This window comes from Haplochromis burtoni, unplaced genomic scaffold (assembly GCF_018398535.1).
Source record: "Haplochromis burtoni strain Fernald_Lab_line unplaced genomic scaffold, NCSU_Asbu1 Contig_139, whole genome shotgun sequence".
Lineage (NCBI taxonomy): Eukaryota > Metazoa > Chordata > Actinopteri > Cichliformes > Cichlidae > Haplochromis > Haplochromis burtoni.
Window position 1 is genome coordinate 1,490,492 of NW_024582500.1, and position 25,528 is coordinate 1,516,019.

At 40.0% G+C, this 25,528-nt stretch overlaps 2 protein-coding genes across 3 annotated transcripts in view; one reads left to right on the plus strand and one right to left on the minus strand.

The window, feature by feature from the left end:
* LOC102311059 (gamma-aminobutyric acid receptor subunit alpha-5) overlaps positions 1-22,923 on the minus strand; it is a 44,228-nt gene extending 21,305 nt beyond the window's left edge. Inside the window, exons 1-6 of the mRNA XM_005949409.3 lie at positions 22,261-22,923; positions 21,620-21,686; positions 20,105-20,229; positions 18,304-18,371; positions 15,095-15,315; positions 9,814-9,896 (exon numbers count right to left, since the gene is read on the minus strand). Coding sequence (XP_005949471.1) covers positions 9,814-9,896; positions 15,095-15,315; positions 18,304-18,371; positions 20,105-20,229; positions 21,620-21,686; positions 22,261-22,276 — 580 coding nt within the window. The 5' untranslated portion in view covers positions 22,277-22,923. The remainder of the gene's footprint in view (positions 1-9,813; positions 9,897-15,094; positions 15,316-18,303; positions 18,372-20,104; positions 20,230-21,619; positions 21,687-22,260) is intronic.
* The window catches only part of LOC102311362 (gamma-aminobutyric acid receptor subunit beta-3), an 86,712-nt gene that overhangs the window by 9,618 nt on the left and 51,566 nt on the right, over positions 1-25,528 (plus strand). The window lies entirely within an intron of this gene.

Genomic DNA, 25,528 nt, shown 5'->3' on the forward strand with positions numbered 1-25,528 from the left:
AAAAAAAAAAAAAAAACACAAAACAAAAAAAACTAACAACAACTTTGAGGAGGAGAAAATGGTGAAAGGAAAAGAGAGAAAACAAAAACTTAATCATGGTCATGTCAAGATTTGGAAAAGATTGGCGAATACTATGGAAAGCATTTGAGAAGCAGAAAGTTTAAGGTGGGAGACAGGGAGAGGAATTATCTGCAGAGAGGAAAAATAATGAGGGAGGAGGGCCCAATTACACTAGACACCTTCATTTTGCATTTATTCTTTACTTTTGATGCTTTCCAAAGGCTGCATATTTCATACTGGGGACAGAAAGCAGTGATTAGTTCTTTGGCAGTGATAAACAACTTTTAAAGAGGCGTGCACGGTGAAATTGGTGCAGCCAAGTGTTGTTCCCTCATCAAGAGATTTCTGGAGGCATGAAAAAGACAATTATGCACATTAAATCTATTAATACAACACAAGAAGAGCTGAAATTCCATTAAAACAACTTATTATGCTGACTATCACAAACACAACTGAAAGCCTGGCTTGTTGTTGCATAACAGTAGGCCGTCAAATCACATCTTGACCTGAGTATTTCCATTCTAGGTGTTCACTTGGCAGATGGGTAGTGCTCCAGACTGTATGTAGTGTTTAAAATTGGGCATGGTCAGGCCAAAGGCCGAGACCTTTAATTGGAGGGTAGTTAGATTGCGATAAGGGATTACTGGTGAATTTCATTAGGCAGAGGAAAAGCTAAACACTTTGGCAGAAAACACAGTGCACCTCTGCCAACTTCTAAACACTTTACGCTTAACGCTTTGCTGCTCTTTCCTTATGGGTGAAGCAAAAGCAGCTACAGCTCAGTCGGAGTCATAAATTACTGCAGTTCCACACACTCTAAGTGCAGCTGTCTGAATTATTAAAGAAAGTAAAAGCAGACGATTTCAAAAGGCAAAGTGTGTTTTCCCTTACAAGTTACTGACAAATCAATATTCAGTAGGGCATACACGTCAAATAAAAGCAATACTTGCCGCATACTGTAGTAACTGAGCATTTAAAGGTTGAGGAGCATGTTAATTCCATCAATTATGTTACTTAAGTTTATTTCTGGTGAAAACTAGTTGAAAATTCTCTGTAGCTGGATGCACAGGCTAGGCAGATATTAGCAGCTCAGGCGTGGTGAGTTATCATACATGTAGGCTTTCTGTCTCATAAAGAGCTCCTTTATGGTTGTTTTAAAAAGATACTTGAATTGTTATGGAGTTAGCTAGCTAGATGTTTAACCTATTGGTTCTCACTGTCAGCTAGCCCATTTGTGCTGTCGTTGACTGTTTCAGCTATCACCTGCAGTACATATAAGGTATATAAGCAATACTATGCAAGAGCCTTGAGCAACCCGTTGTTCTGCATATTTAGCTAGGGAAATGGGAAATAGGTGCAGCAATTTCTTGAAATGTACAGTATACAGCTTATAAGGTCTAAACAAGTTTGAAAGTCCACAGCTGACATCACCACCTTTATTCTTCAATATAGCCTAAAGTTCCTTAGACAAGATTTCTTGTAATTTCTTCAGGTAGTCTTCAGAAATAGTTCTCCAGGCTTCTCTGCTGCCTTTTCTTCTGTTCTCTGTCATGACGATTTCTGGGGAGGCCAATCCATCCTGATAGTGTTCTATTGTGTGTTCATCTATCCAATTATGCTGTTACTGCATTGACAGTGTGTTTGCGATCATTGTCATGCTGAAAACTGAAGCTGCTGCCAAACAGAAGCTTTCCAGGTGGTATAGCATGGTGGAGCAAAATCTGATGGAACTGTTCTGTTCGCAATTGCATCAATTTTGGAAACATCCCCAACACCACTGCCTGAAATACAGCTCCAAACCATGAAAGAGACTCCACCATGTTTTACAGATGATTGTAGACATGCACTGAGGTTAACTCTATCCTGTCAGAGTATAGCATCAAGTCAGTTAAACTTATGGGGATAAAGATCTGGTCAGTTAAGAGGGAGAGGGGGGGTGTTAATCAGTTTAAATTGCTTTGGTGTTAATGAAATGAACCACTGGTGCACCAAAGCGGCAACAATGACACAACCCCCAAACAGCTCGAGGCTACTGGCATTTTTTCCTTCCTCCTTCTTTCTGACTGTTCACTAGTTTTTGATTTGACTAGGGTCGATTTCTCTATTGGTAGCATGAGATGATACCTGGACCCTACAGAGGTTGCACATGTAGACAGGAAAGAACAATCCTAGTCATGAACGACCTTCACCATCAAACGACCACCCAATTACCTACTTTTTCTAAACATGAACGTTCCTCTCTGGCATTGTAGCCACCAAGCTGAGTAGGCACATGAGCCAACACATAAGCACAAGTCAGAAAGGCATTAGAAATACAAACAGAGGGCAAAAAGCACCAGCTCCTTGTTGATAGAGCAGTACAACTGGCCTCTAACATGAGGCAGACCAACTTGAGCATCAACTTGAATCTCATCTCTCCAGAATATTTTCATCTCGTTTATTTGCTGATGAAAGGGTCAGTACTTTTCATCATAGGTTTTTTTTCTCGTGAATTAGTTTTTAGTTAGTTATTGCCTTGTTTTGGTCTGAAAAAAGGTCCTTGATGAAAACTATACCGGAAATTATTGGTTAATAAGATTATCACTGCTCGTGTAAATCATCTCTCTTTGTATTTGTTGCAACAATAAAAAAAGACTTTGATTTGCCATTAGGACCTGGCTGATCCTATTTCCATGTCTAACATAATTGATTGAATAATGAATTAAGTCGCCAATGTGTAAATGCAGTTTGGCAGCACACCCATGGATCCTGAGATCTGCATGCTTTACTTTACTTTGAGTGCTCTGATTTCCATTGCTGAAATGTGGAACAAGGCTGATATTTAGCCTAGTCGATTTTTCCAATTTGATGCCTCCCCTTATTTGGTGTGAGATTTATTTGCACCATATGGGCTTATGTGAGACCTGGCACCAACAAAAAGGAAGGAATTGTTTTACTGCCTATATCTAGACAAGTATAGCAACATGTAGTCAGAAACTGTCGTGACTACAAAATATTGCTTGCGAAGTGTAATTATAGGTGTTTGAGTAAATGACAAGTAACATCACATGAATGGTGGTGGCAGTCCAGAGGTCAGGGTCAAACTTTGGCTCAACAGGCTGTCATTACAGAGTAGGCGAAGTTGAGCTCTGATTGGTGGGATTACAGAAATAATTCAGAGATTCATATCTTAGAATATATAAAGGCTCAAAGAAGGAGAACAATCATAAAATGATTCACTGCCATTCAGTGGGATCATTGTGGGTTGAAGGGAAGGAAGGCTAAGTCGTTAGACCACGCTTGATTGTTTTTCCCACCGCTCTGGGGCTCAGGTTTTGTGCACCTCACATCATCATCTGCATTTTTATGCCCCGTTTCATGGAACGAGGAATTTCTAAACACCCGCCTATCCATAAACACCAGCTTTGCAAAGTTCCAAATGACTGGCCTTTTTTTCTATCACAGAGCCGTCAATTATGGTAATCACACAGCAATTTTGCAGAAAGTAGTTTTCTTTGGCAATTGTTCTTCTGTCTCTGTTGCCCTTGGTGCAGATGCTATATGACTGTCAGAACTGTCTTGTTTTTTTAGTCAGTTCATCATGTATCTTTTTATAGCTCTATTGTCTTTAATGGTCTCCAGTATATAATTCTGCAGACTTGTTTAAACTGTTTTGAAGTCATATAGTGCTGGTGAACTTAACTGAATTGGGAAGTACTACATAAAAAAATAGACTATAAGCCCACTGATTACTGATTAGTATTACTCCTCTTAGTGTATATCCTTAGTGTATACTTGAGAACTGTAGAGCTTAAGGCCGTACAGAAGCTAAATTAGTAGGTCAGAGTAAGGGATTAGTTACCCTTTACCCAGGACGACTTAGTGTACAGTAAACCTCCATGCTTTAATAGCATGACAAATCATTACAATGTTACAAAGGGAGAGGATATAGAGGCCTATAGAAAATAGGTTTAAGACTTTCATGACTATGACCCAGGACTGTGCTTGTCATGCATTAATCCAATTGGAAAATAGTGATTGAAGTTGTTGCTATTTGCTTTACAAAGCAAAATACTTACAGACTTTATCAGGTAAAAATGACTCAGTTGAAATCTAGACTTTTTACGACAAGCAAAGGTAAAGCTTTAGGTTACTGAGATATCTAATATCCACCTACTGCACTCTGTTACAGATAAAACCAGATAGCAAGATGACAAGATCAAGTGAAAGCTAGTTTGCGAGCTGGTGATGGCTTTAACTAAAGCTTCTGGTAGCTGCAACTGAAAACAAACCGAGAGAACATTAGTTCGTTGATGATTAGCTCATTAAAATGAATGTGATGGTAAAAACAGGAAACATCAGAAACTTTCTTTTTTTAGATCTAGCAATGCATTGTGTAGTTATAATGACATGGAACGATGAAAGAGCACCTTTGCCTGTTGTTATTGCACACTGACACCGTTTACCTGTGGGGTAGTGCAGGGGGAAAGGTTAGATTTTGCCATGGGAAAGCCCAGCAGCTTCCATAATTGGATTGCAATCCATTGTGCTTCTTTTACGTGGTGAATGTGGGCGGGCTGCATCTCACTGAAAATCCAGGAGTCTCATCCTTTTAGTGCAACAGGCTCCTTAGGTGTGGCATTTGGCCAGCTCTGTCTTTAAATACCCACAGGGCCACTCAAGTTTCTATATGCGTCCTTGCTGGGAGGGCACACAGACAAGGCGTCAAGTTAAGAGGGCATTGGGGACAACCCTTCCAGTCATTAACCTAATTAAGCGTAGGAGGACTTCGGTAATCTCTTCCCTTCTGAAGTTTTTAATAGTCGATACAGAGCCATAAATATAGACTCAGAAAGCTAAAACATAAAGTTTAGGTACATCTTTAGTAGGTCTTCAGCTATGTAACTGATATGCTTGAGTCTTTTCACTGACTTTGAGTTTTCTTGATTTGATGTTCTAACAAACTGCTAAACAACTGTAGTATAGCATTTAGCTTATTATAGCTAAATAATAATTACATATAGGGTGCAGTGCAAATGTATGTCTAGAGCCATCCCTCATTTCTTTACACACACACACAGCCACACACCCATGTCCACCACAAACACATGGAAATAATATCATATATATATATATTATAATATATATATATATATATATATATTAGGGGTGCAACGATACACAAAATTCACGGTTCGGTTCAGTTCGATACTTTGGTGTCACGGTTCGATATTTTTTCGATACAAAAAAATGTTCATGCTTTTTAATTTGTCATTTATTAAAATTATAAATATATATTTTAACTCAAAAGTACAGTTTTTAAATTTAATGTTGCTGAAACAACAAAGTAAATCTATCTGATCGAGAAATCACTCATCTTTGGAAAAGAGAGTTTATTACAGAGAAATGGCTCTTTCCAAAATAAAAGCTATACTATACGCTTCTTCTGGGCTATATTCTCAGCAGCATATTAAACATATCAGGTCCCCATAAGGAGAATCATGTGCTAACGGCTGTCTAAATGACTCGGGTAAAGTTTGTAGCATGCGTGCTTGTTGTTTTTGTCTGCTTCCACTTGTCTTTGCACTAGGATGATGTCGGCGTAAATGTGCAGTCATATTCGTTGTGTTCCCACTAGTGCTGTCAGCGTTAATCTCGTTGAAATGACCTTAACGCCACAACACGGCAAATCTCCGTTAACGAGCTACCCCGATCGCCCCGTGCATGGGGCTAGACGGCCAACACGTTAACGAGCTAACTGCGCTAACACACTAGTTCCCACCCATGTAATTGAGCATTGCGTGGCACATCCAACATACTGTTTTACTTTAGTCCATGACGCGCTTACCTTCAGGGTCATACGTCACATGAAAACCAAAATAATTCCAAACGCCAGATCTGAATGAGGGTGGGGGAGGTTCAATTTGCCATGTTGCAAGGAGAGCTTAACTTCTGGTCGTGTCCAAATTCATGGGCTGCATCCTCCTGAGGACCCGGCCCATGTACCGCAAAGGCCGGGTCCTCAGGGTAGGCCGGAAGTAAACAGCTGGGGAAATTGGACGGTCTAGCCTTCTGATTAGCGTCACCTTCTGATTAGCGTCACTGCTGTCTTGGTGGAGTTTAATAAACTCGTCCGTCTGCTCCTTGCTATCTAAAATATAACAGGACACTGGCGTAAATTCTCGACTGTCTCATACTTCTGTTTAATCAGTTTTCTGTTTGACAATTATTCAGCTGTGTGAAAACCACCCGAGGGATTAATAAAGTTTTATTTTATCTAATCTAATCTAAAAACTTTAATCTCAGCCAAACCGACTGACTCACGAACAAATAAAACACCGAAAAAGCCAAACAATAACATTTTTAGGTTGTCTAAGTGACTTATATATTACGTTTAACCTGAGTAGCGAAAGTCTGCGGTGATCTGTAAATGATGTACCGGGAGTTGTGCCGTTCTCGGTGGCTTCAGTGACCCTCGAGCTCCCGACTAGCTATTGAGCTGGTGGGTAGCAGACGTCTCCGAAAACGTCGAAGCACTTTTGCAAATATGCGATATCTCGATAAACCGAGCACATATTTGATGTTTACACAGGTACTTTCTCACCTGAAAATATGTTAAAAGTTTATTTTGTGACCCAGAAAGATTAGTAAGAGTAATTTTACAACTTCGTAGTGGCCGCCATTGTTGGAAACTGGAGTTTGGCTGGGCCGCGCTATGAATTCTGGGATATGGTAGGCCACGAAGGACACACCTGACCCATCCTTCAAATTCAGGGAAAAGGAGGAAGCATTTGTCGGCTGCATTCGAAGGAGTCTACGGCTGTTTCCCAATTCAGGGTCTGCACGCTTGAAGTACGCGCACTACGCGTACTACATACGGTGCGTACGAGAAGTGCGGAAGTGAGAGGTTGTGAAAGGGAACGGTCTAGCCTTCGTCGCGCTGTTCAGGTTGCCTAGCAACCATGATACTAACTGCGAGAAACGTGACATACATGAAGGAGAAAGGAGATGTGACATAAATGAAGAAGAAAAATGTTTTGTTGGTCATTCATTTTTGTCATGACATCACTTTGATTAGTTGAGTATCTGAGGCTGAGACCACAGGACTGTAAAACATGATTGTTGGGCTTCATTTCTGTGCTGAACAGTCATTTAAGATTAGTTAGTAAATAACAATTAGTTAATGTTGTTCATGAGACTAAATCATCTCACTGTGGTAATGTAAATATAATATGGCCAATATTATAGTATTGTCAGATTATTATGATATATATATATACATGTAAGGCTTATAAAACAATTAAATAAATAAAAATACTAATTAATTATATATATATATATATATATATTTATATATATATTATATATATATTATATATATTTATGTATTATATATATATATATATATACATATATATATATATATATATATATACACTCATACTACATATACACACACAATATATATATATATATATACATATATATACATCAGATACATATATACACACATATACACACACATATATATATATATATAATATATATATATATATATATATATATATATATATATACTATATACTACTACTACATATATATCATATATATATATATATATACATATATATATACATAATATATATATATATATATAAATATCAATTCTTGTAGTTAAGGTCGATATATAAATTTGAAGTAAGAGGCTTTAAAACCAAGTACGCTGAAAGTACAAACATCACTAATGTCACACAACTTTGCCGACATGTGGCCAACAGCAATGTTTTAATGTTCTTCATTATTAAACATTCGCACATAAATAAGTGACATCATATTCAGTACTTACTTTTGACAGTTCACTCTTCGGCCGCTCCCTTCTGCCGTATTTTGCGGCAAAATTATCCACACCCACCGCCGCGCTATGAATTGTGGGATATAATGGGACCACGAAGCGTGCACTCGGACCACGCTTGATATTTGGGGAAATCGACGGCGCATTTGGAGTATGCATTTGAAGTACACTTCGAATTGAGACAGCCGTCGTCCGTGGCGGTGACGTAACCGCACTTAAAATGCGGTACTTCAAGCGTGCAGACCCTGAATTGGGACACAGCCTACGAATTTGGACAGCCTTCGGCGCGTCGCTGTGATGTAATCGGTCTACAAATGCGGCCTCAGGAGGATGCAGCCCATGAATTTGGTCTGTCTCGCTAGCTTGCCCTGCGCTCAGTGAATCTGCATTCGACTACTCGCCAGGCTGCACTGTCGAGCGCAGATCCACTGAGCGCTCAGACACAGACAGCATCGTCAGAAGAAAGTTGATAAAATAAATTAAAAATTTTGTATTGTTCGATACATATGCGTACCGAACCGAAAGCACTGTATCGAACGGTTCAATATTGATACGAATATATAGATATATATATATATATTTGGAAAGACCGTTATTATTTTTAAACATATCCTGAGCTTTCTTAAGAACGTCTTCTTCTAATGTCTTTGAGGACATCCTTAAGAATAGCTCTCCAGGCTTCTTGAGGGACATTCAAAGCTCATCTTAAGATATTAGTTGCCTTATGTTACATTTTCTGTCAATTGATCCTGCAATGCTTCCACAATGCTCAGGTGCGGACTCTGAGGAGGCCAATCAATGACTGATAGTGTTCCACTGAGTGATTTTCTATCTCGGTACGCTTTTACTGCCTCACTGCAGCCCCAAACCATGACAGAAGCACCAGTATATTTTACAGATGGCTGTAGACACTGACTATTGTAGCTTAATCCTGAACACCTCTGTACATACGGACAACAACTTGAAGCAAACATATTAAATTAGGGATTCATGACTCTACAAAACTGTTTGTATGCTGCTGACTTTTCCTTCCAGTTTTTCTTGTTCCTCCATTTGTCCAGTTTCCTCAAATGTGTTAAGGACACACTGCACACCATGCTGAGATATACCACATTTTTACTTTATAGTCTTTTAGGAATCACCTTATTGAATCAAAAATGGTCTTTTATACATCAAACTGTGTTACCTTTTGCATTTTCTATTGATTAAACTAAAGAAATGGAAACAAATTATTTTTTAGGGCGCCTCTGTCAGTGCGCCCCAGGGCAGCTGTGGCTACAATGTAGCTTGCCTTCACCAGTGTGTGAATGTGTGTGTGAATGGGTGAATGACTGAATGTAGTGTAAAGCGCTTTGGGGTCCTTAGGGACTATTAAAATCGCTATACAAATACAGGCCATTTACCATTTACCATTCGCAAGAAAGTATAAAAAAGTCAAGATACAACTGGTTCTTTGCTAAGATGTCTAGTATGCCAAAACTTACTTTCCATGTACTGTGGAAGTTCAGCATTTAGCTCTACATTGCACCTAAAGATAATACTTAATACATCTAAAAGTTTTGCATTTAGTTTATTTTTGCAGACAAAAAACTTTGCAGACAAAAGTGACAAGTATGGTATAATGGAAAATGCCAAAGTCTTGTGCTCAATAAAAGACTTACAGTCTTGCTTTAAGAAAAAAAAATCGTGGATTGCAAACTCAGCAATCTTGATAATCTCAATAATGAGTGAATTAATTATCCCCAAAATAAACAGAGCCTATTTTTGTTTTTTTAAATTGAGATTAAACTTTTGTATAAAACGCTGCATTGGACTGGAAAATCTCCACTCTGTATCATAGTAGCTGGGATTAGCAGACAGGAAAATAAATATAGGGATCGACATTCACAGGAGGGTTTTTTTGTTTTTGTTTTTTTACTCACAGCTGCCAAATTTGAGAGGGCAGGCGTGGGCATCCATGGGAAAATCCTCCAGCTGCATGGGGCATTCTGCTGATATGGTCAATCTAAGACAAAACATATATAACACAGTAAGTCACTTATAGTGTAACATGGGGTGCATCACATCTTTTACTCAGCTATCTATCATAAAGGGAGAGATACAGAATAGAAGGGACCTGAAAACACACATTGTTTGAGATATTTATTGTTTTTTAATCAGTGCTATCAGTAGGTGAAATTGCCAGGAAATTAATCACATAACAGTAAAATGGTGGTGTACTCTCATCACTTGCAAATCCAGCAACTCTCCCTTAGCACACAAGTGACAATACTGCCACCTGGTGGTCAGAGGGCTTGGTTGTTCCCCCACCAAAAGAAAAAAAAAAACTGAGGTTGCTTCAGTTTTGTTTTCTTCTGAACTGACCTTAAGGCAAACACATTTTTATTATAAACAAATGAGAGCATTAGCATGATTTGATGATGTTCATCAGTCACCTTCCACTCATTTTAAATCCTCAATTAACATAACGACAGTTTTTTTTAATGTTTTATTTGTTATTGGGTATTCACAGTCATCCGAGACATGGCGTTATCACTTCAACCGCTGTGACGACACCTCTCTGTGCCCTGAAAGAGCAGCCAGATTAATTAAATCAGGCATAAAAACCAACAACACACAAAACATAATTATTTTTTTAGCTATCTGTCCCAGATTAAATCAAATCCCTCTGGGTAGTTCCACTCTTTGCGTGATGACAAATAATAACAGCACAGCGGTGATGTGACTACAATGAGGTTAATGAGCTGAATGAAGGATAAACTAAGTGCACACAAACATACGTTTAGATGAAATGACTCGTTTTACTTGTTTTCTGCTTTAGCCGCTCATGCATACCTCAACATTAGTCACAGAGTAGCAGCTATTTTTCCTCTTAACTGAACTCTATTATAATCTTTCTGACAAATGTGTCACTGAGGATGGCGCGCAATCCACACGGGACGTGTTTTTGTTTTACGCTCCAGTACCCCCTGCCTGTACAGTATGCGGCGACTGCAGGAGGTTTCCCAATTATATCATTAAGGTGAACGAAGCAGAACAGAGTGGGACAGGAGGCCACTTCTGCACTTCTGGGCCTAGCGAAGGCGAATGTTTCGTGGCGGTGGGGGTGGGGGCTCGGTTTGCTTTCCACATCAGTGCAGTACCATCCAACTGTGTCGACACAGCTCGAGGGTTCTCTGCGCGGAAGAGGAAAGAGTGTCTTTGGGATAAATAAATGAGAACATGGCTGTCGGCTATTATACCATGTTCTAATTATTCATGTAGCCCCATTAGCCAGGATGGCTGTAAAGAGAGCAGAGTCTAACTCGGTGCCTTTAAAAGTCAAAAGCCAGGCATCTCATTGCGGATCTAGTTTAAATAACGGATTAGACTGACTCCTGTATGCCTTAAAGGCAGGCATGGGGTTGAACTTAAAGCCACGCGTCGCACAGAAGCAGACCAACACATGGCCGCTCACATAGCGATGGGAAATCTAAAGTTTCTGGTACGCCTGAGCTTGCAGAAAAGTTGGAGAAGTCGGACAACAGAGCCAGAGAGTCCAGGAGCTTTATGCTGTATTAACCACCAAGACGCAATGCCACACCAACAGTCTTGTCACACTAAAAGGCACATTTTGAAAACTTCTTGTATATCCTACAAGGGGGGGTAACCCGAAGAACCTGCTAACTCTCCTGAAACCTCACCAGCAACTGTCGGATGTTTGTGGGCTAGTCTGCCTTTGTACTGGGAACAGAAAAATCTTGTTCGGCTAAAAGTTTTTCTTGATAGAAGGAGTAAAAACTCAGAATTTGACACTGAAAGAGGCTATCTGAACTATTTTAACCATAGAAGCTAATGAAATACTTTAATATACGTTGTCCGACTTCTCCAACTTTTCTGCAAGCTCAGGCGTACCAGAAACGTTCGATTTCCCATCGCCGTGTGAGCGGCCATGTGTTGGTCTGCTTCTGTGCGACGCGTGGCTTTAAGTGGCCATCGTACAATGCTGTGATTGCAGCCATTCCCCAACTGTCTCCGAATGGTACTCATGGCCATTAATCATTGGTCTTTGATCAGTGGGTTTTGGTCAGTGGTTGTTGATCAATGGTCATGAGAATTTGCATAATTAAGATTAAGGAACTGACCTCCCAGCCCATTGTTCCTTCAGTGGGATGGTTTCAGTCATTATGCAAATGTACTGTTTATAAGGTTGGGGAAACCTGCAGTCAGCTGAGACTGAAGAAGTCACTTGGATGAGTGACGAAACGTTTCTCCCACAAAACGCTACGTCCAGATGAACAGAATCAACTTTTTGGAGATTTAATATAGTCCCTCACTCTAGTACCACAGTACTAGTTTATTTACTGGCAAAATTATGTAAGTCAGATTTATTTATACATAAACCACTGGGGAGGGTACCCTCTAAGGTACTGTCATCATACCCTTGGCAGGGGGTACTTATTGTGCCCTGTTTTATATATAACAGAGACCAGTTTTAAACAGCTGGTGACAATTTAGTAGAAACAATAAAATCATTACATTTTTAAACTATGCCCCTTCATAAACATGTGACCTCAGCCATAACCCTAAGTGCCTCAGCACTCTGGTGGATGTTAAACGCCAGAGGAAATGGTAGAAATATTTCAATTTTACAGTTTGGGACCACATATTTACTTTCTGGCCATCAGAAAAGTACATATAGATACTTTGAGGTCCACTAATTAGCCCTGCGGGTAACATCAATGTGGACGGATGGACAGGGACTTTCACTGTACCCATAATTCTGAGAGTGTTTCATAGTTATATAATCAATATAAGGTGTGAAAAATAACAAAGGAAGAACAGTTGAAAGTGTTAAAACGTAAAAAATACAGTTTGATAAGAACCTGCCATTACAATTCATATAACATATTAGTGAGTGTGGTGTTATGTTCAAATGATTAGTCAGAGAGTCTATAGGCAATAGCATCACATCAGCACAAATGATAATGGCAACTGAGCTGTACCTAATGACAATGGTGTGCAATGCACTCCCTGCGTGAGTAATACAGAGCTTCCATACAGCTGATGTAGCAGCCTATCTGGTATCTGGCTATAATGATAATAATGCATTAAGTTTGCGGTGTGCTGACAGACGTGGCATTTTAAGAATTATCCATGGAGACAAATGCATTGAAATTTGCTCTGTAAACCCGGCCGCTTCTCCGCTGAGTAATGCTTTTCAAATGATGCGGTGCGCAATTGCATTTAGAGGAGAAAACTGATGAGCTTCCATTGACACCCATGCATGTTGCTGAAGAAAAAATGCGGGGCGTGTGTAAATGTCTTATAATGTGCAGTTATGTGAACGGCAGTATGTCTGCACCTCTGTTTATTGAGTGTGTTAATCTGCTGTATACATGGGGACTGACATGTTCAATACACTGAGAGTGCAAGAAGATGTGAATAACTCATAACTCCACATACTGTGTACAATATTCAATATTATTTATGTTATAATTGGCCTTGGTGCAGGCCATGACTTCAAAAGCAAACAGTCTGAAACTGAGTGCTATCTAAGTATCTGAATCCTGAGCTACTTGTACACACTCTGACCTCCGTTTATATTTTGGGCATGTTTAGCAAGAGGATTTTCATGATTTTGTAATGTTCCAATAGAGACTAAAGCTCTTAAACAATTGACTAGTTTCTGTGACTATATATATATTTATTTTCCTTCCTGGCTCCAAGTGCTTGCTGATATGCAATGACAAAAGAGCCACAAGAAAATGAGGGCAATCTACTTATTGTAGAAGCTGTTTGTCAACCACCATTAAAAAACATATTTAAAGTTAATAGAGGCCAGAACAATCTATCTATCTAGCTCTCTATCTGGATAGATGGAGAGCTAGATAGATAGATAGGTGTCCAGCTAGCTAGCTATTGCAGTTAGCTGTTACCTAAAGTACCTGATCTGTGTTTTCGGTGGTGGTGTGTGTGTGTGGTGTGGTGTGTGTGTGTGTGTGTGTGTGTGTGTGTGTGTGTGTGTGTGTGTGTGTGTGTGTGTATAATATGGAAACCTGCACATGGTTAAGTACTGCTGGTAACGACAACCGTTCAGTTACAATCACACGATTAAAAGCAGGCCTACTGCTGCTTCTTTTCTACTGTGACAGAGGATCTGATGCCATTTTTAGATTCAACAACACACTCGCACAGTTACATTTTTTTCCATTTGAACATAAATGTACGTGTCCATACATTTCCATCACTTCACACTTACAGAGATGAACCAGTCACACAACCCTTTACTTATTAAGCTCTGAGGTTAGCATCATGTTAGATCTTACAACCTGCTTCACACCCGCAGTGTGTGTGTGCTCTTGAGGTGGTTCATGTGTGTTACGTGTGAATGTGTCCTCTTTTGGAAACGTATATATGTCACCGGCGGCTGCATACAGATAATCTGCCCTCCGTGCTGCGTTACTCCCCCTGCGGGTGTCGTTGCTATCAGATGAAGTGCTCTCATCCGTGATGGAGTCTCTGTTTAAGACCTGCAGCTGCAGTGACTTCTGAGAATGAGCACAGAATTATTTTAATGTACTGGTCGAAAGGTCACTCTGTGACCTGCTAACAGGAACATGATAATTTCTCTGTCGTAGGGGTGCTTTCACTACGCTTTCTTTCCTCATTTTTAAAGCTTAGACTACACTGGTGTTTATCCATATCTGCTAGTGGTTTAGCGCATAGCGATCACCCTTTTGGAGGTCTCTGTTGGCCTACTTTTCCTTCCTTTCTGGCTCCAACTTACCAGTAAATTACTGCCAAAAACGAGTTCACAACAAGGACGCTTTTTCATAATGAATGATTTCCCTGAAAAGAGATTTGGTCCGTGACTCTCAGCATTAGCAAAAGGGAAAAAAAATTAAAGGAATAAAAGTGTTTAAATAGGCTTACTGCTGGTATGAACTATCTCTATGAGGAATCGTACCTCTCATTGTCCACTGGATGTCAGTATTCTCCTGCAGGCTGAGTCGCATATCAATTTTTCTACATTCAAAGCTTTATTGTGTAATATTGGCCTTGCTGCTGTTGTCTGGTCTAGTATTCAGTAAATGATGAAGGACAGATAACTATGAGGTTCACTTCAGAATCCTGAGAAACCTTGAGCCTCTGTACGGCTCTGTACGGTTTTTTGATCATTTGTTCTTAGTCACGGCTCGTTATACAGGGAATCCATCATACCTCATTGTGTAAAGCAAGGTGCCGTCATCCTTGAGCCTCAGCAGCTTGTTGGGCGTGGTCATGTTGTGAGCTATAGACTTCTTGCCGTTAAGAAAGAAAGTATCTGGGGTCCAGATGTTGCTGGCCAGCAGGTTGTTTAATGGCAGCATCTCCATGGGCCCTTTGAAGCACAGGCGCTCATCCTTCCAGCTCTGACGGAAGAACACGTCTATGGTGTACTCCTAAGGCGAACAGCAAAGGGGAAAAAGATCCTGGTTGGGTTTTAAGTGAAGAAGCGCCCAAACGAAACATGTAGAAAATATAAAATCAACCTTCTTAACCTCAAAACATCCACCAGCTACTAAACCACTTGTCTTGGGTTAGGTTAGTATCATGCATGTTTGACACTGCATATGAAATCCGCCTGTTTGGTATGTGAGTCAAACGAAACCCAACCCTAAACCTAGACTGGTCACGAGTGACCTGGTGGATGTCAACCTGAGGTTAACGTCGTCGTCGCCAATGACCTCAAACCTAGCTTGGAAGTCTAACCCTGGATTTTGTAGAGAAGCAAAAAGTCCTTTTTTGGAAATAAAAAAAATAGTTTCAGATGCATGTCTGTTAAAACGGTTACATTCTTTATCCCCTGATTACAAACCTGTGGGGAACAATTTAAAAAAAGAAACATCACAGTGTTAACAGGTGCAGTTTGCATTATTAAACGGGATTAAAAAGGAAAAAATATGAGAAGATTTAGCCGTGCGCTGTGCTGTGAGTAATCACGTGCAACTGGCTTGTGTACTAGTGTGTCAGCTCAATGATTACTTTATCACTGAGGATGCTAAAGGGAACAGATCTTCCTCTGGCTGTGTGTTTTTAACCTCTCAAAGCAAAGTATCATATTTAATACACCCATTTTGTCAGTTTTTCAGATTCTACGTCATCAGTGTGATTTTTTTTCCCCTGCACAAAACCTAAATAAACTGAATAAAGGTTTCTTTTCTCACGTTCAAAATGTGACATAAAGGACAAGCTAAAGGGAAAACAGATCCTCCTGTATGTCCTCATAAATCGATGAAGACTTTTCAGCGATTGTGATTAAACACGGCGGCGTTTAAATCCATCTTGAGTTTGCTCATGTGTGAAATATCAACTCGCTTTGAGCTCGGAAAAACAAACGAGCAAGACACTAAAACAACATGCCAGCCCGCTGAATGATAACGGCGTTATCGGGCTCACATATAAGCTTTTATGGACTGTAGAAACATTCAGGTCTCCTGCCGCAATTAATCAATCAATCATGCTCCTCTGACAAAGTAGCAAGTCTGATCACTGCTGTGTCAAAAGCGTGCCAGGGATGGAGCAGGGTGTAACGGGAGATTTAATGAAAGGGGAGATTTAATGCTTTCTACTATCTAGGTAGAACCTTATAGTTCGTAGGATTAATAAAGAGATGATTCATTTCAGACAAGTTGGAATAAGTCTATGGACCGACAAGAGTGCCAAAAGGAAATAAAAGAATACATCATTAAAGAGCCTAAAACTTGGTATAGTTATAGCTGAGAATTGTAAAGAAATCATACTTAATCACTAACATTAGAAATGCAATAGGAATTTCTAACTAATAAGAAAAGACATCCCCATCCTGTACACAGTACGGCTAATATCATCCATCTATCAGCTAGTTACACTGATTCTTATACATGTCTTTGGCATTATTTCTAAATGCCGATCTACCAATAAACCACAAGCATAAATAGAGTAATTTCTTGTAAATTACTTCTAAATATGATTTTGAACAGTGGTTAAAACTACACCTTTAAACAGCCACTAAAAGAGGAATGGGCACAACCTTAACCTTCACATTAATATTAATAATGGGGACTTTTAATAGTAAACATAGAAAGAAATGAAACACAGAAATGACTACAAAGGTAAAGCAGTACTTTATCTCAAAAGAACGGCCACACCGTTCTGTTCTGTTCACTGCGACTTGCGCCCTTTTATGCTGCTCATGGTTCTTTGCTTGTAAATGTCTCAAAAGATTCTCCAATCTCCACTGTGCGCTGTGACGTCTTTCACCCATATTAATGGTGCAGAATATTAAAGGCACGGCACATACAAAACTAAAAACATCCCAGTTCTTAAAAGTGAAACCCACTGGTGACCGTTAAAATGTTCGTCTGACGTGCTTTTGAACGTGCAAGCTTTCCATTCGATTTGGATGCATAAAAGTGAGGTCCATTCACGCCTCGATCACACAGTTTCTATATTTAAATACACAGAAAAAAATTGTAGTCTTTATTCGGAGTAAATAGTTTAATGACCGTTTCATCAAAACTGAAGCAGCTGTGTTTGAGGAGTTCGGGAACAAACATCATACTATCTGTAGAAGCGATTCATTAAGTACAATTGGAAATAAATATTTAAATTAATAATTAAATATATGCTTAATGCATCATTTAAAGAAAACCCATTTAATTATTTCATGGTTGCTGTGCTGTGGTGCAACATGAAGTCATTTAAACCGTCACTGCAGCTTGTCAGCAGACCCTATCATCTGATTGGTTGCCCTGCACAGCCAGTCAAGACAGATCAATCCCAGATAATGACTGATGCAATGGACTCGGAACAGCTAGGTATCCCAGAATGCATTTCGAATGAAAACAAAAGCAGCAGATGTTACAGTCTGCTGACAAGCTGCAGTAACAGTTTCAATTATTTGGTGACGCACTGCAGCACTACAGCCATGAAATAATTAAATATGTTTTTCTTTTTCTTAAATAAAGTGAATCAATATTTTGATTATTTATGTATTCAATAAATTATTTATGCAGTTAATAAATTATTGATTGATTGATTTCCCATTTGAATGAGTTAACGACACATTTCATTCATTATTTAATGATGTAGTTATTCACTTCATTTTGGCACTCTTTGTGCTCCATACGGGCCAGTCACGCTGCATTAAAAGTTTAAATCACCCACATGAATTTTGCCTCGTGTCCAAGTAGCCAAAAGGAGCCAATCTTCAAAGACACAACTAGGACATGAGCTCACTTCCAGAGAACAGCAGGAGCCAGAAAGCAGTAGTCGTCTCATAAAATGTAAATATATGTTTCCATCTAAAAATACCGACAGTTGCCTGGATGGGCTTTGGAGACGCTTGTATGTGTGTTTGTCCACCTTAGCCAATCTCTCTCTGTAGTGTTTGCTGTGGATGAACTCACCATCTCCGTGTCAGACACGGGGCCAAAGCTGGTGACAAAAATGTTTGTCTTGATCTCTGTGACATTCTCTGTTGAGAGAGAACAGATGGAAACAGGGTTTGGAGGTTAAAGAGAGACACTGAAGAGGCAGCTCTTCACAAAAAGGGACACAAGTGAACAACCCATCAGGAAGGACGTCATAATTAATGAGCTGCTCATTATTATTTCTTCATAACTCCTAATGCGGGACTTTCTAGCATTTATTAACTACTCAAACAAGACAGGAAGTCTATGGCATCACTGCTGATAACAATCTTTACAACAGCAAATTATCCATTAGTTAATATGATTTACTTTTTCTGCTTGTTTATGACACGTGACTTTTTGCTTATTATTTATTTCTTATTGGCAGTTATCATATTATTTGCCAATAGGTTGATGCCTACCATTACCAGGTGATATATTTCCCAGATTTGGCACACCCAAGTGAAAATCTTATAATAAATGCGTGTAATTTGATTGCACAGAATGTGGCTAAAGTGCAGCCTAACCCTAACCCTATATAGGTGGACTTGGTGGATGTTATGAGGTTAATCAATTACTGATGAAATCAGTTCTTCCTATTGTTGTGTAATTCAGCTTATATACTATTTTGTCCAACCACTGTCCAGTTTCTATATCATAACGGACATAAATTCATTCAGATGCCCTGATTACAAAAATAATTTTCTATGAATATACAAATCACTAGTTTTACATCTTAAAGGTATAACATTGTGAAGCAAATAATGCTCGGATTTAATGTTAATATATGCAAATGGTTAGGATCAATTAAATCAATATTTAACAATAGTGTCAGCATTTGAACCCACCTCCCTATGCCCCTCTCTATGGCTTCAGTGTGGTCACTCAACACGAACCACACAAAGCAACCTGGATTCATGATTTCTCTGTCAGTGGATTCCTTCTAAAGATGTTGAGGAAAAACAGGCAACTTGTTTCTTTCATTTGTTCCAAAATCACAAAACTCTCTGAATACCAATGTGGACCAGGGGAAGCTGGGCTTGGTCACTCTGTGCAGAGTAGCTTGTTGAATGAAAGCCTGAATATATATTTATAGGCCCTCTTGTCAAAGGTAGCAACCGTTACCAGGATGTGAGAGAGGACGGGCTTTTGCAATGACACATCAGGCATGTGGCATGAAAACAAAAATACAAAAAAGCCCTTCTTTCCTTCTCACGTGGAACAAGTAGTGTATATACGTGACCAACAAGCCTAACCAGACCAGTGTCAGGAGCTTGCAGAAATTCAACGGGAAACAGCACGACTGCAGAAAGGAAAAATCAAAAGCTTTCATTTCAAGCATCTCCATCTCTGAATGGCAATTTGTTGCCTCTCAAGGTTATCTCCTGTTGCCAGGGTGAGAAGTGAATAAAAACACCTCAGCACACAGAATCGAGGCCGTGTTGAGGATGGCTTGATTGATTCGCTTGAAAAAGAGACAGCCATATGCATTCGCGGGGAACACAGGAAACAAAAGCACCTGACAACTGCATGCGTGCACCTTCACCTCGGCTGACACGGGAGCAAATTCCACATCTGCTTGCACAGTTTCAACCCCCGTGTACCTGCCAGTCTCCCAGCGTTCTCCAATGAATCAGAGCATGAAATCACAGCAGGAAACCAGGCTTCCCCTGGCCAAAGTAGGGTTAGAAGGTTAGCACAGTGGGAGGTTCAAATGTGGCACTATTGTACTAAGACTACTAAATGTTCCTTTCAAAAAGAAAAAAAAAAGAAAAACACAAAATAGCTGGAAGCGAACCTCCGAGCCCTGGCCGAAGCCTGTTGTCGTAACCGTCCAGGAGCCCATCCAGGATTCTGGTGAAGACTGTGCTGTTGTCGTTGGTGCCCACCTCCTTCTCAGCTTCTGGGGATGACTGGCAGAGACTGAGAGAGGAAGGAAACAAAAGGAAGCAGACCTCAGAAACACAACACAACACAATTGTTGTAATTAATTGGCTTGCCGCATTAACGGCAGGCTTGTTGCGATTAATTATTAAACACAAGCGCTGCCTCAAATCTACCAGTAGAGGTAATTAAGGGTTTGACATGTGATCCAAATACAAACAAATGAGTTCTTCCTTTAAATACAGCGGGGGAGCGAGGCAGCATGGAGGATCTTTTTACAAAGAACGGCAAGCGGCGAAGAGAGGGAAACGCACAAAAGGTCATAAACGGGGTTTGATCGACTTGGATGAGAGTGGACTGCTGACAGATCTTCCTGCTTAAGCGGCATTAGAGCACAGAACAGCTCGGATATGCAATCAGTCAAAGGGAGCGGGATCTAAAAATTCGAAGTTGCTTTGAGTCACCTGCAAATAGAGGCGTAAAAATCTGTCACAATGCTTTTGACCGCAAAGCAAAACTGAACTTAGCCTTTTAAAAAAGTTCAAAACCTTCCAAAATGAACACAATATCGAAAAAATGTGAAGTAACAACTGCTATAGCGTTGTGTTCAAAATATGTATTTCGTTATAGAGATAAAAAGTTGTACTTGGGTTTAATACCAACTTCTACCATACGATAGTGTAGTGAGTCACTTAGTATCAGATTCTGTTCTGATTCTGAATTCAATAGTTGCTTACTTGGTAAATACAGGGCCAGTATTGCCAAAGCCGATACCAATAGCAATACTTTTAGCATATAAAAGCAGCTTATGTAGGGGATACTAGTAAATCTTGATTTATGAGATAGATAATAAATTTGTAAATTCTAACACATTTTAATGACCACTAGAGCAGTGTGATTTTTACTTTCCAAAATAAAGAGTTAACACAGAAAAACACACTTTTCAGCTTTTCATGTATTTTAAAACCAGGTTTTTTGGAGACCGGGAACATAAATGTGCCTGTCCCTGATGCACTTTCAGTCAACTTCTGTTCTATAGATCATAAAAAATAGACATGACAGTCAAGTCGCAATAAGAGATGGTTGAGGTATATTTTTCCATTTCCAAAAAGTAATTAATTTGACACAATTCAGTGGGTTAAATACTGAACTTAGAGAACAGAAGCAAAGTATCGATCCTATCCCACTACTATCGATCAGATACCAATACATGCGTTGGTATCATTCTATCGGTGTGCACATTGGTATTTACAAATGGCACAACCGCAAACATCTCAGCGTGCTGGCAGGTGTTGAGTAATTAGAAAAAGTACCTTTAGTGTCATGAATCCATTTACTTTTTGGGAAAAAAAGCTATATATAACTGTTAAACTTTATTATTATTATTATTATTATTATTATTATTATTATTATTATTAAATCTCTTTACCTGTTTTGACATCTGCAAAGAAGCAGGAGAGAAACGAGGAGCCTTGCCGTCACTTTACTGTTGAGAGCTACCACACACCCACCCAGAAGGAGACAAAGAACAGAATAAAAAGGGCATCACAGAATCAATAAATAACACAGAAACAACACTGAGGTCAAGGATTCCCCATAAGGCCAGACACGGGAAAAGTCTTCACCTCACTGCATACAGAGAGCATTACAGCAAACACTAAATCAAGCAGCGGGACAATCTCTGGTTCATTTGGCGGGGGATGAGGGGGGTGCAAGGTGCAACTATTTAATATTAAACAAGAATAACTAATTAATTTTTTGGTAAAAATTCCAATAAGGAAAGAAAGAAAAAAACAACTCGGCATGCTCAAAAACACCACATAGGCTGGTAAATAAAAGAGGCTCATAGAGAGGCATGTTTCCTGCAGTATCAGTCCCATTGTGTAAAAGCTTCCACTGCGTTCCAATTCAGCCTATTACAATAAACGGGCCACCCCCTATTATCCCATCCCTCTTCTCCACCTTTCCCTCACTCTCCCCATCACCGAAAAAAACCCATGAAACTCACACTTATTTGTCTCATCAGAAGGAAAAAACAGAGAGGTAACGGGAGGAAAAATAGGGGCTAACCTGCACGAGGATCCATGACCAGCAAGGTTTGGTTTTTGTTGCTTTCTTTCCAAACAGCGACAGGAGGCTTTGGGGTCTCCAGTCGGCGAAACTGGAAGATCGCGGGTCCAATCACTAAATTCCCGTGCTGGTCGGCTCTCTCTCCCCTCCTCCTTCTCTTTAGCTTCTTTCTGCTCTCTCTCTCTCTCTCTCTCTCTCTCTCTCTCTCTCTCTCTCCTTCAATCAGCGCTTCCCCATCAGCAGCTGTTGTAGTAGTCTGTCTGCTCTGCTCCTCCTATAGGCTTGACCGCCTCGCTTATTCTTTAGTGCCTGCTGCGCCGCGTTTCCCGCATCGCCTCCAGAGGTGTTGCAGCAGCAGCATCACACGGGGTGCCTCTTCGCTGGTGTCCACCGACCTCGGAGGAGACCGGATTCGCTCCACATTTTTCTTGTCTCTGTGCCCTTTCCTGTACCGCCTACTGCCGGTGCGAGAGAATGAAGTGCCGCAACAGAGGCTAATAATTACCAAATAGGTGCTCCCCATTGGTGGGCTGGAAGGAGGATGCGCAGGATTCCACATCATCCATTAATGAGGATGTGAAAGAAGCATGCAATATATGGGAGCTCAAACTACTTCCATGGACTTTTGCACCTGAAACGTCACACAGTAGCAGCACACTAATGAAATCCTTTAACCAGGATTTTAATTTGGCCTCTTTAGCTTTTGCTATTTCTTATGAAGAAGTGCCTGATTTCAGTAGTTTAGTCAATCTTTCTAAATAGCCTATTTGTTTGAACTACTATATGTAGCCATTAGCTAACAGCTGATCCTTGTAGGCTAGCTAATAGTAACAATTTTATACATGTATTTTTAGACTGCAATTTGGACTCTTAGCCTATTTTTGTTATGCTAGCTGTGTGTTATCAATACTTACAAATATTTCACTAAAACAGGTTAATTAATAACTTGTTACTATTGCAGAGATTGTTTTTTGGGATTTTTATTATCTGTATTGAAAAAGAATTTGTTTGTTGGTTGGATTTGTGCTACCTCCACTGTCCACTCTTTTAACCCTTTCATTTCATCCACCTATATGACTATTTAACAGTTTAAGTTGTGCCTTATAGTTAGTTCACTTGCTATCCCAACATATTTGTATTTATAGTTGCTGTAGCTATTCTGTTTATTATAGATAAAGCAAAAGAGACAAAGTTCTACTGGGTTTTGAAATAAAGTCAGGTTTTGAAAAATCAATAATTGGTTTATTAGGTTGGCCAGACAAGTAAAACAACATGATAAATGTGTATAATCACAGAAAGAGCTTTCATTGCTCATACTGTCCTGTAATTGTAAACTGTACAACTTTCATTACAGGGAGTGCAGAATTATTAGGCAAATGAGTATTTTGTCCACATCATCCTCTTCATGCATGTTGTCTTACTCCAAGCTGTATAGGCTCGAAAGCCTACTACCAATTAAGCATATTAGGTGATGTGCATCTCTGTAATGAGAAGGGGTGTGGTCTAATGACATCAACACCCTATATCAGGTGTGCATAATTATTAGGCAACGTCCTTTCCTTTGGCAAAATGGGTCAAAAGAAGGACTTGACAGGCTCAGAAAAGTCAAAAATAGTGAGATATCTTGCAGAGGGATGCAGCAGTCTCAAAATTGCAAAGCTTCTGAAGCGTGATCATCGAACAATCAAGCGTTTCATTCAAAATAGTCAACAGGGTCGCAAGAAGCGTGTGGAAAAACCAAGGCGCAAAATAACTGCCCATGAACTGAGAAAAGTCAAGCGTGCAGCTGCCAAGATGCCACTTGCCACCAGTTTGGCCATATTTCAGAGCTGCAACATCACTGGAGTGCCCAAAAGCACAAGGTGTGCAATACTCAGAGACATGGCCAAGGTAAGAAAGGCTGAAAGACGACCACCACTGAACAAGACACACAAGCTGAAACGTCAAGACTGGGCCAAGAAATATCTCAAGACTGAGTTTTTCTAAGGTTTTATGGACTGATGAAATGAGAGTGAGTCTTGATGGGCCAGATGGATGGGCCCGTGGCTGGATTGGTAAAGGGCAGAGAGCTCCAGTCCGACTCAGACGCCAGCAAGGTGGAGGTGGAGTACTGGTTTGGGCTGGTATCATCAAAGATGAGCTTGTGGGGCCTTTTCGGGTTGAGGATGGAGTCAAGCTCAACTCCCAGTCCTACTGCCAGTTTCTGGAAGACACCTTCTTCAAGCAGTGGTACAGGAAGAAGTCTGCATCCTTCAAGAAAAACATGATTTTCATGCAGGACAATGCTCCATCACACGCGTCCAAGTACTCCACAGCGTGGCTGGCAAGAAAGGGTATAAAAGAAGAAAAACTAATGACATGGCCTCCTTGTTCACCTGATCTGAACCCCATTGAGAACCTGTGGTCCATCATCAAATGTGAGATTTACAAGGAGGGAAAACAGTACACCTCTCTGAACAGTGTCTGGGAGGCTGTGGTTGCTGCTGCACGCAATGTTGATGGTGAACAGATCAAAACACTGACAGAATCCATGGATGGCAGGCTTTTGAGTGTCCTTGCAAAGAAAGGTGGCTATATTGGTCGCTGATTTGTTTTTGTTTTGTTTTTGAATGTCAGAAATGTATATTTGTGAATGTGGAGATGTTATATTGGTTTCACTGGTAAAAATAAATAATTGAAATGGGTATATATTTGTTTTTTGTTAAGTTGCCTAATAATTATGCACAGTAATAGTCACCTGCACACACAGATATCCCCCTAAAATAGCTAAAACTAAAAACAAACTAAAAACTACTTCCAAAACATTCAGCTTTGATATTAATGAGTTTTTTGGGTTCATTGAGAACATGGTTGTTGTTCAATAATAAAATTATTCCTCAAAAATACAACTTGCCTAATAATGCTGCACTCCCTGTAGACACTTCTTCACATTTGAGCTGTCCAGTTGACCGGACTGGAGTCTTTGCCTGGCCGATTCTGGCCCCCTGGCCTTATGTTTGACACTGTTTCCACTGTTCACCCATTCCAAGTTATAAAATGTGTCATTATTCGTGACAGTAACTATGAGTAACAAAGTGAAATTACTTGTGTGTCCATATGTGTGAAGAGTCTGCGACCCGCATGACAACACAGACTGGGGGCAAATCACTGTGAGAGAAACAGCATTCGGTCGGCTTGTTTAACCCTGAGCCACTAAAACAAGAGCTCGCAAGAAACACGTCAGAGTAGTTATCATCCTGACGATTGCCATAAGAGGGTAGCCGAGTTC